Source organism: Coregonus lavaretus, assembly GCF_964263955.1.
Source record: "Coregonus lavaretus genome assembly, contig: HAP1_SCAFFOLD_1167, whole genome shotgun sequence".
In the NCBI taxonomy this organism is placed as follows: Eukaryota; Metazoa; Chordata; class Actinopteri; order Salmoniformes; family Salmonidae; genus Coregonus; species Coregonus lavaretus.
In genome coordinates, this window is record NW_028162794.1 from 38,586 (window position 1) to 51,985 (window position 13,400).

The following is a 13,400-nucleotide window of genomic DNA, read 5'->3' on the forward strand; positions in this document are numbered from 1 at the left end:
TTAAAATAAAAAACAGAAATACCTTACATTTACATAAGTATTCAGACCCTTTGCTATGAGACTCGAAATTGAGCTCACGTGTATCCTGTTTCCATTGATCATCCTTGAGATGTTTCTACAACTTGATTGGAGTCCACCTGTGGTAAATTCAATTAATTGGACATGATTTGGAAAGGCACACACCTGTCTATATAAGGTCCCACAGTTGACAGTACATGTCAGAGCAAAAACCAAGCCATGAGGTAGAAGGAACTGTCCGTAGAGCCCCGAGACAGGATTGTGTTGAAACACATCTGGGGAAGGGTACCAAAAATTATCTGCAGCATTGAAGGTCCTCAAGAACACAGTGGCCTCCATCATTCTTAAATGGAAGAAGTTTGGAACCACCAAGACTCTTCCTAGAGCTGGCTGCCCGGCCAAACTGAGCAATCGGGAGAAGGGCCTTGGTCAGGGAGGTGACCGAGAACCCGATGGTTACTCTGACAGAGCTCCAGAGTTCCTCTGTGGAGATGAGAGATCCTTCCAGAAAGACAACCTTCTCTGCAGCACTCCACTAATCAGGCCTTTATGGTAGAGTGGCCAGACGAAAGCCACTCCTCAGTAAAAGGCACATGACAGCCCGCTTGGAGTTTTACCAAAAGGCACCTAAAGGACCCTCAGACCATGAGAAACAAGATTCTCTGGTCTGATGAAACCAAGATTGAACTCTTTGGCCTGAATGCCTAGCATCACGTCTGGAGGAAACCTGGCACCATCCCTACGGTGACGCATGGTGGTGGTAGCATCATGCTGTGGGGATTTTGTTTTACCTGCAGGGACTGGGAGACTAGTCAGGATTGAAGGAAAGATGAACGAAGCAAAGTAAAGAGAGATCCTTGATGAAAACCTGCTCCAAAGCTCTCAGGACCTCAGACTGGGGCGAAGGTTCACCTTCCAACAGGACAATGACCCTAAGCACACAGCCAAGACAACGCAGGAGTGGCTTCAGGACAAGTCTCTGAATGTCCTTTAGTGGCCCAGCCAGAGCCTGGACTTGAACCCAATCAAACATCACTGGAGAGACTTGAATATAGCTGTGCAGCGACGCTCCCCATGCAACCTGACAGAGCTTGAGAGGATATGCAGAGAAGAATGGGAGAAACTCCCCAAATACAGGTGTGCCAAGCTTGTAGCGTCATAACCTAGAAGACTTCAACAAAGTACAGAGTAAAGTGTCTGAAAACATGTAAATGTGATTTCAGTCTAAAAACCTGTTGCTTTGTCATTATGGGGTATTGTGTGTAGATTGATGAGGAAAAAAACACTTTAATCAATTTTAGAATAAGGCTGTAACGTAACAAAATGTGGAAAAAGTCAAGGGGTTTGAATACTTTCCGAATGCACTGTAAATCCAATGTGAAACGTGATAGCTGTAGTATCCTTAACTAGCATTGAAAAAGATAATCCTTTCTTCTCTAATAAAAAATCTCTCCCTAATTTCTGAATCACGCTTGTAACATCAGTGGGCTACAGTAGCCTACACACGCACACCCACTGGTAAAGATGTTCAGCTGGCAGGCAGACACTGGTATACGTTTCTGTGTGACAGAGTGAGGGATTTGCGTAGGCGCTTTGTTGCATTTTTCTTTTGTGGGACTGGAAAAAAATCCCCACAACGTAAAAAAACCCTGTTATTAACAGGTTCCCACGCTTTTAAAATAACGGTTCCGGAACAGTATAGCTCACTTTCGTTCCTGATTTTGATTCTGGTCCTTGAAAAATGGCTTTCTTTTCCGTTTTTCGGTTCTGTTCCCTGAACCTTTTCCAACCCCAGCACACAAGGATGTCTCTGTTCCATGCACTCTCTCTGTGGCCCCTCACCTCAGATGACCACAGCTCTCATATGTACTCCTCTCCCTCTCTTCTCCGCTCTTCTCCACAGACGACACAGAAGAAGGCCCAGCAGCAGTCTCAGGAGCTGGGGAGGCATCGAGCCGGACAGCCTGCGTGATGACTCCCAACAGCAAACAGGCCTTCAGAGCCACAGGCTCACCTCAGCAGAACCACCAGATCCAGAGCCAGACAGAGGGGTGAGAAACACAGGCCTGGTCCTCGCCTCCTTCACACCCCTGTGAACATGATATGATGTGTATAATCAAAACAAAAATTAGAACAGCCCTCACCCCGTCATACTGTACAATGAAAATAGATCAGGATGTAATCACATTTAAACCTTAAACTAATAAGTGGAAACAGAATGCAATGCAGTATTGTGTGCTGTATTCCTGAGAGTCTATGAAAGTTTGGTCATTACATTTACATTTACGTCATTTAGCAGATCTTAGACATTGTGTCTCTCTCATAGGGAGGTCGAAGACACAGATGCCACTCTGGCCGACAGACTGGGTGAAGCCGAGGAGAGGATCAAAGTGCTGCATTCATGTGAGTATTTTTGTCCGATGGTCCTTTTTGGACACTGTGAGGAGAAAGGACATCATGACTAATGCCCTTCCTTTATCTCTCTAGCTCTGAGTACAGCCCAGACAGACCTGCTGGACCTGCGGTGTAAATACGACCAGGAGAAGGCCAACAAGTAAGAGCCTGCTTGTTTCTCCACTCTATCTCTGTTCAAGTAACCAACTCAGCCTATGTCCATATTGTCCTCTATGCTGCTTCTCTAACATGTTCATTGCCATCATTCACTCTACTCATGGTCTCTCCATATACACTACTGCATGTCCCTACTCAGCCCACCTATACATACACCACTATGCTCAGCCTTCTCTCTTTAGCCATGCTGTCTCTACCCTAATCCACACATGGTCACTCCCCCACTGTAATGTACCCATTTCCAGTCTGAATGTAGTTGATGATCCCTGATTAAGGAATAGGGAGCCATTTGGGACGTTACCATGGTGAGACTCACTGACTAATGCAGGTCTATGGATGGGAGAGCTCTGTGTTGGCCTCCTCTGTCTGGCAGCCAGAGCCTTGCCTTGACAGGCCTCAAGAAGAATGGCTCCATTTAAAGATTGCTCCAGAAAACATTCTACCATGTCCTGGATCTGTGAGCGCTATGTATCCAGCTCAACGGTTGAAATGAATGTGAAGTTGTATGAAGGATGTCGATAGACATTAAAAGTAAACACTCCTTTGTTTGGGTTGTGCTGCGAACGGAGCACAGTGAGCCGGCGCTAATGGATTTTCTCCCAGGCTTAATCCATGGTGGAATTGAACAGGAGTTTCCAGACCCACTGCCATCCATTCTGCTGGATTTAAAGCATTTTCCATTTGACTCCCCTCTCATGTTCAGTAGCTGTTCACAGTGAAAGCTCTTTAGCTCTCTGTGAGGGGAGAGGAAGGATGGTTGTGTGTTGGTGTTCGGGCCACAGGGCCTGTGCTTCATTTGTGAATGGCTGGGTTTGTAGTTAGTGAGTAGGTAATGAGGAATACATCCTATAGGGGTTGACATATGAGTGGTAGTTGTCCTCAACTGACTGTAGTAGTCTAATAGGAATACTAAAGACACAACCCCCTGGCCCATAATCACCACTACCCCTCTCTCAGGACTCATCCCCATGGCTCTGTGACGCCAACTTTATCTCTTCTTACTCTCACTGACTTTTTCCTTGATGTTGATAATTAGGGTCATTTGGCTACTTTGGCTGATTTGAGTACCTGAACAGGTAATCAATACAAAGCATTTTTCCATACTGCACAAGCTCATTAAATCTGTATGTGACACCTGTTACCTTTTTCTGTCAATGTGGTCCCATCCATCCTAGGCTTATTGACGTGGTCTGGACACTGCCCAGAGCCCTATGAGTCTTGGACTTTACACCAGTGCAACACTACTACTAATTAATATGGAGAAATATTGGCTGATTGGGGCTTTTAAAGGTCCTGAATTTGGGGTTCTAACTATTGTTAACCCCACAAAATGTTGGAAAGCAATGCTTTGTGACTATTCAGAATGGGTGATGAGTTAAGTTGTTTGTGCCATTAATCTTCCTAAAGCAAGCCCATAATAACCAGCAGTGAGATGAAGGGGACTGTGGGGGCAGACGGAGGTGAGAAAGAACATGGTTGGTTTGAAAAGAGTTTGTTTGATAGTGAACAAGATCTATGATTTGCTCTCACAAACACATGTAGTGAATTGGAAAGGGATTTCTTTGTCCTGAAAAACTCCAGAAATCTATGTGCATATTTTAATCAATCTCACAATCCTCATTAATTCATTTTTCTCCACCTTTTGAAAATCAAGTCCCATGTGTCTAAAAAGAAACAGTTGAACCTCAAACAAACCTCATGAATAATCTGGCTGAGCTGCTATTTAAATTAGACTCCTCTGATTGTTAGATGAATGGAGGCATGTAGGAATGGAATCTCCAAAGAACTCTGAGTAGGGAGCAGACAGGCAGTCCATTTCTGTCTGGTTTGGTTGTATTGTAGGGCGCTATGTGAGGACTGTGATTTACTGTGAATCGTGTAAGAAAAGGGTGTTGCCCTACATTGAGGTCAAGGAGGGTGTATAAATCATGCTAGACTATGAGATAGCCCCCTCAGTAACCCACTGGCTGGTTCTGTGTGTGTGTTCCAGGGCGGAGGAGGTCAGCGTGATCATGACCAACCTTGAGAAGGCGAACCAGGTGAGTGAGACATGCCGTCCTGTAGGCAGCACTCTGATTGAGATGCTCATTCATTACGGTAATCAAGCCTCCTGTTTAATTAGACACCCTGCATCCTGCAGCCCCCGTCCCCCCTGCCTCCCACTCCCCTGCCTCCCCCTCCCTGAGCCCCTGTGATTAGAGGCGGAAAACCCTGGCCCCCGTCTGTGGGTGCTCCACGGCGCCACGGCAACACTCAATAGAGGACAGGAGAGACTGCCGAGCGCTATTGATGTCGGAGTGCCATGCGCTGGGGCTCTTACTTACCTCATTGCCTTGATTGCTATCTTTCCTTCCTAGTGATTTCTATTCTCTCTCTCCTTATCTCTATCATTTTCCTCTATTTCCTCTCTCTCTCTCTCTCTCTCTCTCTCTCTCTCTCTCTCTCTCTGTCATTCGCTCTCTATCCTACCTTCTCTCTCTCTCTCTCTGTCATTCGCTCTCTATCCTACCTTTCTCTCTCTCTCTGTCATTCGCTCTCTATCCTACCTTCTCTCTCTCGCTCTCTCTCTCTCTGTCATTCGCTCTCTATCCTACCTTTCTCTCTCTCTGTCATTCGCTCTCTATCCTACCTTCTCTCTCTCTCTCGCTTTCTCTCTCTGTCATTCGCTCTCTATCCTACCTTCTCTCTCTCTCTGTCATTCGCTCTCTATCCTACCTTCTCTCTCTCTCTCGCTTTCTCTCTCTGTCATTCGCTCTCTATCCTACCTTCTCTCTCTCTCTGTAATTCGCTCTCTACCCTACCTTCTCTCTCTCTCTCTCTTTCTCTCTCTGTCATTCGCTCTCTACCCTACCTTCTCTCTCTCTCTCTCTCTCGCTCTCTTTCTGTCATTCGCTCTCTATCCTACCTTCTCTCTCTCTTTCTCTCTCTGTCATTCACTCTCTATCCTACCTTCTCTCTCTCTCTCTCTGTCATTCGCTCTCTATCCTACCTTCTCTCTCTCTCTCTCTGTCATTCGCTCTCTATCCTACCTTCTCTCTCGCGCGCACTTTCTCTCTCCGCCAGCAGCTCTTAGATAAATGTTCTCAATATGAATCATTAATTAGCAGCCAGAGTGTGACAGAGCAGGTAAACAGTTTGGGAAGAAAGTGCGCTGACTAAACAGTCTTCTCAGCAAAATGGAGTGGTGGGCCTTGTCTCAACCCCCTCCTCTATTTCTTTTTTTGCTGAGGGTCTGTCCTCAGATTTATCTTTCTGTTCTCTTCAGGACCAGTTAATCTGTATATCTGCTGAGTGACTGACATATTGGTTGTGTCAGTGTTTTGTAGTGTGAGTTGTAATGCTGTGATGTTTGGTTGTAGAAAGCGGAGATGGCCCAGAGGCAGGTGGAAAGGCTAAAGGAACAGCTGGCCAGTGCCCGGAGCACCACCCCAGGCAGCTATAATCCACCAGAGGGCACTAGTGGGGTAAGACGAGACCACATCCACTTCCTCTTCAGATCAATGTGTTCCTCGATTTATTCCCCTTCAAATTCATTGACAGGGAGTCAAGTCAAGCTTCACATCATGGATCTTTTAAGTGTGTGAATTCTGGATGGCAGAATATTTGTCTTTTTGAAAAGGGATGATCACCTTCCATTAATTTACCCTTCAGTGTCTTTTACTCTCTTTGACTTTCTTTCTCTCTCACACCTGGTCTTTCTTTCTTCCACTTAGGAGAGGGATGAGAAGGGCGATGTGTTGCCATCCAAGTTGGAGGCTAAGCTGATTGCTAAAGACCGAGAGATCCTCAGGCTGTTGGAGAACGTACAGAGACTGCAGTTCGCATTACAGGAAGTCCAGGACATCTCAGCCAATCAGATCATATCGCTGGAACGCCAGCTGGCCTATAAAACAGAATCTATTGAGGTATGTCCTATTGCACACACTCAAATGGCAAGAGGTACCTTCTTGTTAGTGGAGTTTAGTGAAATATGCTTCCTCTCTTTGACTGTTTCAGAGATTAGAAGCTAAACTGCAATCCCAGATGGACTATGAAGAGATTAAAACAGAACTCAGGTGACCCACAGTGCTTAAGAAGAGACTACTAATCGTATTACACCATCTTATATACAGGAACACAATATAACATTCTTACTGTGTTTTTTTTCCTCTTGTAGTATCCTGAAGGTAATGAAGCTGGCCTCAGCGAATGGTAGCTCGTCCCAGGTGAGATATTTACTGACGGTCTGCTGTGTATTGCCTGGTTGTTCATAGCCCAGTATAAAACAAAGTAGTTTGTTTCTTAACAAAACAGATTTTTGTTTTCCTCTAAATGTTCCACTGCAGTCAGGGAAGGAAAAGTACAGCAGTGCCATTGAATGTCTCAGTGAGCGTCATCCATTGTAAGGATATCTACAGCCACTATAATTGATACATCGGAATTGAACAGCCTGTGTGTGTGTGTGTCACCAGAACTCTGCCAAGGCTGCAGAGGCTCTTTTGCTGGACAAAGAGGCCTTTCTTCCCTCTCACAAATACCTGATGGATAAGGCCAGAGTCTTACGCAACAATGGTGAGGCAACAGTGTCTATGGCCTCGAAAGCAGCAAAACCGTGATGTATCATGGGTACATTGTGACTGACTGATATACAAATCATATTCAGTAGTTATTTATGATGCAAGGTGATTTGTAGATCAGTGAGTCCGTCTCGACTCGCCTTCTAAGTCAGATGGAATGTCGAATGCGCCCTATGTCTATGACATCTAATTGTAGTTCTTGAAAGCTGTTTGTAGTGTTTAGACCTGAGTCTGCACAGTGTATGTAAACTTCATGTAGTGTCTGTGTTGGTCCTATGCAGCTGTAACCCCAGTGGCTGTGAAAGTGCTGCCAAACTGAGTGTGACTGTGTCTGCAGATGAGGACCAATCGGAGGAGTCAGGCAGGAAGGGGGGCAGGCCCACAGGGTCCTTCTCCTCAGTCTCCCAGGTGGATGAGCGTACCTCGGCCAGCCCTGGTCCTCCCACCATGGACATCTCCTCCTCTAGCCACGACCTCCCCCGCCCCTTTTCTGTGTCCCCCTGCTCAGGGGGCAGGCTGTCTGCGGACCACGTCCTCCACAAGCAGCTCCTCTGCTCCCCACTCTTCAAGAAGGAAGCCGGCAGCCCCATCATGGCCTTCCCCACCGCCCTGTACGCAGCCAAAGCCGCCCTAATGTCAACCAATCAGGGACCTGCAGGGGCTGGGGGCATTGAGGCCGGCCTGCCCAGCGACCAATCAGAGAGTGGGAGCTCCACCGCGGGCGATGATGACCAGTTGGAGACAGCGGATATTGCCTTCCAGATCAAAGAGCAGCTGCTGAAGCACAACATTGGCCAGCGTGTGTTTGGTCACTACGTGCTGGGCCTATCACAGGGCTCGGTCAGTGAGATCCTGGCCCGGCCCAAGCCCTGGAGGAAGCTGACAGTGAAAGGCAAGGAGCCATTCATCAAGATGAAACAGTTCCTGTCTGATGAACAGAACATCCTGGCCCTCAGGACCATCCAGGTCCGACAGAGAGGTGAGTGGACTGGACTGGACAGTGGTTATCCTAAACCACAGATATGACAGCAGATCACTGGGTGTGTCAGGAAATACTGGACAGGATCACAGTGCCCAGCCATGAAAACTCACTTTCTAAACTGAAAGAATTGCAGGCATTCATTTAAAAGTGTTTAATAGGTGAAAACTAAAGGTTGTCTTCAGAGGTATTGCGGTAGCAGTATTTTTATTTGAGGATTTTATTAGTGCTGTGGGATAGAGCAGAGTTGGCCACTCGGTCTCTCATGTGTTTTATTTTTGAAAGGCTGGTGGTTTAGTTTCTCTGCGTTTAAACCTTTTAATCCCCTTGGCCCGCACCTCAAACTTCTTCATGGCTTCCTCTCCCATGTTTGTTGTGTTACTTTTAAACTTAGTTTTCTCCCCAAATTTCAGTGCTTTTTAAAGTTGAGCTTGCCGTATACTGCAACCTCAGATGCCAAGATCTCAAAGGCAGCCATTGATCTAACAGTCAAAAACAAGGCCTTGGAACTGCCCTCTGATCAGCCATCCCACTCACTCACCTCCTCTCTCTGATACCCTCTCTGTGGCAGGGAGCATCACTCCTCGCATCCGAACTCCTGAAACTGGGTCAGACGACGCCATCAAGAATATCTTGGAGCAGGCCAAGAAGGAGATCCAGTCCCAGAGAGGAGGTGGGTCTGGAACAGGTTATGCATCTACTCTTTATTCAACTGTGCTAGGTCAGGTGACATTTAGATTAGCATTATTTTGGTGTATACCTTTTGAGAGCAATTTGTTTTGATGGCAGTTTAAGTTTTTGAAGTTGGTGTGGAGTGTGTATTCATAGAGTTGTATGTTGTGACTGTGTGTGGGGTGTGTGTGTGTGTGTAATGCGCTCTGCAGGTGACATTAAGTCATCCCTGGGCAGCCCCTCAGGCAGGAGCATTAACGGGGCGGGCGGCAGCTCAGATGACACCATCAAGAACATCCTGGAGCAGGCCAGGAGGGAGATGCAGGCGCAGCAGCAGGCCCTGATGGAGATGGAGGTCTGTAGCAGGGCCTCGGCCACCACCACTGGGTCCCAAGTGAAGCGCCTGGGGCTCCCTGAGCCCTCCAAGGGCCTGCCCCTACCCACCTTCATCAAACAGGAGGAGGGGGGCACGGTGACCGTGTGCATGGCCAACCCCGTCAGCAGCCCCCAAACCCCCCTCAGTGTCATCTCCCCCGCCGCCTTCGTCCAGAACATCATCCGTAAAGTCAAGTCGGAGATCGGCGAGGCAGGGATTTACTTCGACCAGCACTGGTCCGTGGAGCGGGGGCCCATAGGCATGGTGGGCGGCGTAGGGGGCAGCAGCTCTCGGCCCTTCACCTCAGTGTCTCCCTCCCTGTCCTCCTCCTCGTCCTCGGGCCCCTCGGCTCTGCCCCGGCCCCAGTTGGAGAACGGAGAGAGTCTGCCCAACAGTGAGGAGGCGTCTGCGGCCGAGGAGGACACTGGCTCGGGGATGATGCAGTCTGTGGAGGTGAAGGTGGAGTCAGACGTGTCAGTGAGCGGAGAGTCGACCGGCCCTGGCCGTGGCCTGGCCTACTACCCATCATACATCCCCCGCACCCTGAAGCCCACCGTGCCGCCACTGACGCCCGAACAGTATGAGATGTACATGTATCGCGAGGTGGACACCATCGAACTCACCCGACAGGTCAAAGAGAAGCTGGCCAAGAATGGCATCTGTCAGAGGATCTTTGGTGAAAAGGTGTTTGTTCACTTTACTTTGCTGTCCTAACTTCCTTACTTCCTTGTTTTGTCTGTCCATTGTTTTGGATGTCTCTTTTATGCCTTGTAGCATCATACAACTAAGTAATTAGCAAGGCTTCTTTTTAAGTAAAAGATTATTAAAGATGGTTCATTCTTGATCACGTGGGAGCAAAAGTGTTTATTTCTATAGATTGCGTGCTACCGTCCTCTAGTGGTTGTATATATGCAACACTTAAAATAGTAATGTGGTGATGTTGTGCCAGTCACTTTTGTTACATCTCAAACTGATTTTCGTCTTTATCAACTTGAGATTCATATTCACATTAGAAATAGCTCTTTACTATTTACTCCTGTTTACTGAGCTGTTTACTCAATTTTACTTGCTGACTTGCTGTTTCTGGTGTCCTCCCCAGGTGCTGGGTCTGTCTCAGGGCAGTGTGAGTGACATGCTATCTCGGCCCAAACCCTGGAGCAAGCTGACCCAAAAAGGCAGGGAGCCCTTTATCCGCATGCAGCTGTGGCTGCTGGACCAGCTGGGACAAGGACTCACCCAGCTCCCCAGCCAGAGCCTCTCTCAAGGTGGGCCACTCCACATCACACTGCAACTTGGACACATCTATTTTATAGAAGTAATACTTTGTATACTTTTAAGTTATGGTCAAATCAGTTGAATAGAGAAGGTCTCTTTGCTTCTTTATCTGTTGCTCTAACTGATGATATGGACCTCTGACTTCCGCCCATAGATAAAAGCCCAGTGACGGCCCAGTCGTCGCCCTCCCCGCCCCCCAGCCCAGAGGAGAGCCACCCCAGCCCACTGGTGGAGCCTGTCAGCCTGACCCTGGAGAGCAGCAAGGAGAACCAGCAGCCTGAGGGCCTAGTGGCCCCCCGCCCAGAGGGAGGGAAGTCCACCCCCAGTCTGCTGTCCCTCCACCAGCCCCACACCCCGCTGGGCATCCAGGAGCTGGTGGCCATGTACCCAGAGTTGGACACATACGCTATCACCAAGAAAGTCAAGGAGGTACTAACAGACAACAACTTAGGTGAGTCTGTTGGTGTCACTGGATATGGGTTTTAGAAATGAGTGTCTATGTTGTGGTGAGTTATTGATATGTGTTGTGGTTTTGTCTGACCACCTGACTAGGAAAAACCCTGAGTCTTAGTTATGTCATGTGTCCACTAGGTCAGCAGTGTTTAGACATATCTACTTTGTGTGCTCTGTTTGGGGAAATGTGTGTCAAGGTGTGTGTTGTTTACACCGTTGTTTGTGTGTGTGCGCTAGGCCAGCGGCTGTTTGGGGAGAGTATACTGGGCCTCACCCAGGGCTCAGTGTCAGACCTGCTCTCCAGGCCCAAGCCCTGGCACAAACTCAGCCTCAAAGGCAGGGAGCCTTTCGTCCGCATGCAATTGTGGCTCAACGACCCGCACAATGTGGACAAGCTGAGGGACATGAAGAAGATGGAGAAGAAAGGTTGGTCTATTTACAGCATGTTATCTGGTGTTCTGTTATCAGGGTTTGCATGTTAGCAGTATGTGTATTTACTGTACCTGCTCATGTACCCATGGATGGATGTACAGCAGCTATACTGTGTGATGTACTGATTCATGTTATTCCATGCGTCATCATTGAATTCTCTATAACTCTTTCTCTCTCTGTGTTGTCCTCCCAGCCTATCTGAAGCGGCGGTATGGGCTGCTGAGTACCGGCTCAGATAGTGACTCTCCCAGCGCACGCTCTGAGTGTGTGAGCCCGGCCCTGGCCTCCATAGACCTGTGTCCCTACAGCCAGGTGAAGAAGCCCAGGGTGGTGCTGGGGGCTGAGGAGAAGGAGGCTCTGAGGAAGGCCTACCTCCTGGAGCCATACCCCTCCCAGCACACCATCGAGATGCTGGCCTCCCAGCTCAACCTCAAAACCAATACAGTCATTAACTGGTTCCACAACTACAGGTCAGACATGGCATCAGATCCCCACCCCCAGAGAGAATAATTACATTTGATCAATACAGTACATGGAATTACTAACGGAATACTTGGATGCTTGTTTTGGATGAATGAAATACATGACTCCTTCTAACTGTTCATTTGATTGTTGTGTTTTTCTAAGCAGGTCCAGGATGCGACGAGAGGTCCTCATGGAGGGTCTCCAGGACAACGACACGGACGCAGAACACCACAGCTACTCTCCCTCGGCCACACAGAGCCCCACCTCAGATGGGGATGAGAGGGGGCTGCTGCACCCCTCTGGACGCACCCACCCCATCCGTCCCCTCAGCGCCAACACACCACTGCCTCATGTCAAACAGGAGGACGAGGGAGAGGAGGAGGAGAGGGACGGCTACATCAGACAGTCTAAGATCCAGTGTTTCTCTATGGGCGTCCAGTTCCCTCAGTTGAAAACAGAGCATGAGGACCTGATAGGTGGCTGCCAAGAGCTCCACCTGGCTCCACACTATCCTCAGAGCCTGAGGCAGGAAGAAGGGATGAGTAGCCAGGCTCAGGGGCTCTTCCACGGGGCGCTCTCCCTAGATGGCCCCCAGAGAGCCAGTCAGTCCAGGCATGAGGGTGACAACTCCAGCAAGTCTCCTGTGGACCCGGTCAGTTTCAAGGCATCATCGGTGCCCTGCCGCAGAAGCCTGGAGGTCTCCCTCAACTCCCCCTCCGCTGCCTCCTCACCCGGCCTCATGATGTCTGTGTCCCCTGTCCCGTCTTCCTCTACACCCATCTCCCCATCCCTGCCCAACCCACCTACCACAAGCACCAACCACAGCCTGGACCCTAACCCCCTGCCTCCCATCCAGAGCCCCAAGCCCAACAGGAGTGTTCAGAGACGCACCGAGAAAATGGCCAACCTCAACAACATCATCCATAGGCTGGAGAGAGCAGCTAACCGGGAGGAGACCCTGGAGTGGGAATTTTAGGCCCCACCCTCCCTCCACATTTCCTCAGTCCTGCTGACTCACACCGCACATGGGAGACTATCAAAGAGAAGCTTCCGGAACACATGGAGTGGAGCCTGGCTCCTCAAGGCCTGTCCTCCCTGTCTGATCACACTAAATAAATACCCCTCTTAGGAAAACAGGGGGAACCAGAGCTTAACTCTTACAGACAAATTCCCTTAGAGGACTTTTAGAAAATAAAAAATATTTATAAATGTGTTTGAGGTTTTTTGATAATGGATACTACTTTGAAATATATGTAACAGCACTAGCTGTTGTTTTACTTAATGGACTCTGACGTAAAGACTTTTGCAGCTATGGTGTCATGAAATGTACACTGAAGTTCTGTAGATTGCCACTGGGTGAGATTAAAAAAGACCGCTGTCTTAAGCCATCAAAAGCACTATAATTATTTAAAAAGAGACGCTGACCAAATTTGCTACTTTTTGAATAGCAATTTTTCAGATTTTGTCTGTAAGACAGGACAGTTTAAGTCAAGTAATGTGAAATTCTACTACTGACTGAGAGATAGTCCTTTAAGACTCTAAATATTCAACATCTCGTATGTTCTTGGTTGTATGTTTTGAAACATTTGTAACACAAACGTAT

General features: G+C 48.2%; 1 protein-coding gene across 1 annotated transcript in view; it reads left to right on the plus strand.

Moving 5' to 3' along the window:
• Window positions 1–12,773, plus strand: part of LOC311118836 (homeobox protein cut-like 2) — a gene marked incomplete at both ends in the record, with an annotated part of 39,788 nt that extends 27,015 nt beyond the window's left edge. Inside the window, 17 exons of the mRNA XM_084193615.1 lie at window positions 1,922–2,069; window positions 2,345–2,421; window positions 2,506–2,572; window positions 4,580–4,628; window positions 5,949–6,053; window positions 6,303–6,494; window positions 6,586–6,644; window positions 6,746–6,794; window positions 7,041–7,140; window positions 7,483–8,124; window positions 8,696–8,812; window positions 9,009–9,856; window positions 10,272–10,437; window positions 10,602–10,898; window positions 11,138–11,326; window positions 11,526–11,802; window positions 11,960–12,773. Coding sequence (XP_084049741.1) covers window positions 1,922–2,069; window positions 2,345–2,421; window positions 2,506–2,572; window positions 4,580–4,628; window positions 5,949–6,053; window positions 6,303–6,494; window positions 6,586–6,644; window positions 6,746–6,794; window positions 7,041–7,140; window positions 7,483–8,124; window positions 8,696–8,812; window positions 9,009–9,856; window positions 10,272–10,437; window positions 10,602–10,898; window positions 11,138–11,326; window positions 11,526–11,802; window positions 11,960–12,773 — 4,196 coding nt within the window. The remainder of the gene's footprint in view (window positions 1–1,921; window positions 2,070–2,344; window positions 2,422–2,505; window positions 2,573–4,579; window positions 4,629–5,948; window positions 6,054–6,302; window positions 6,495–6,585; window positions 6,645–6,745; window positions 6,795–7,040; window positions 7,141–7,482; window positions 8,125–8,695; window positions 8,813–9,008; window positions 9,857–10,271; window positions 10,438–10,601; window positions 10,899–11,137; window positions 11,327–11,525; window positions 11,803–11,959) is intronic.
• Window positions 12,774–13,400: the final 627 nt, after the last annotated feature.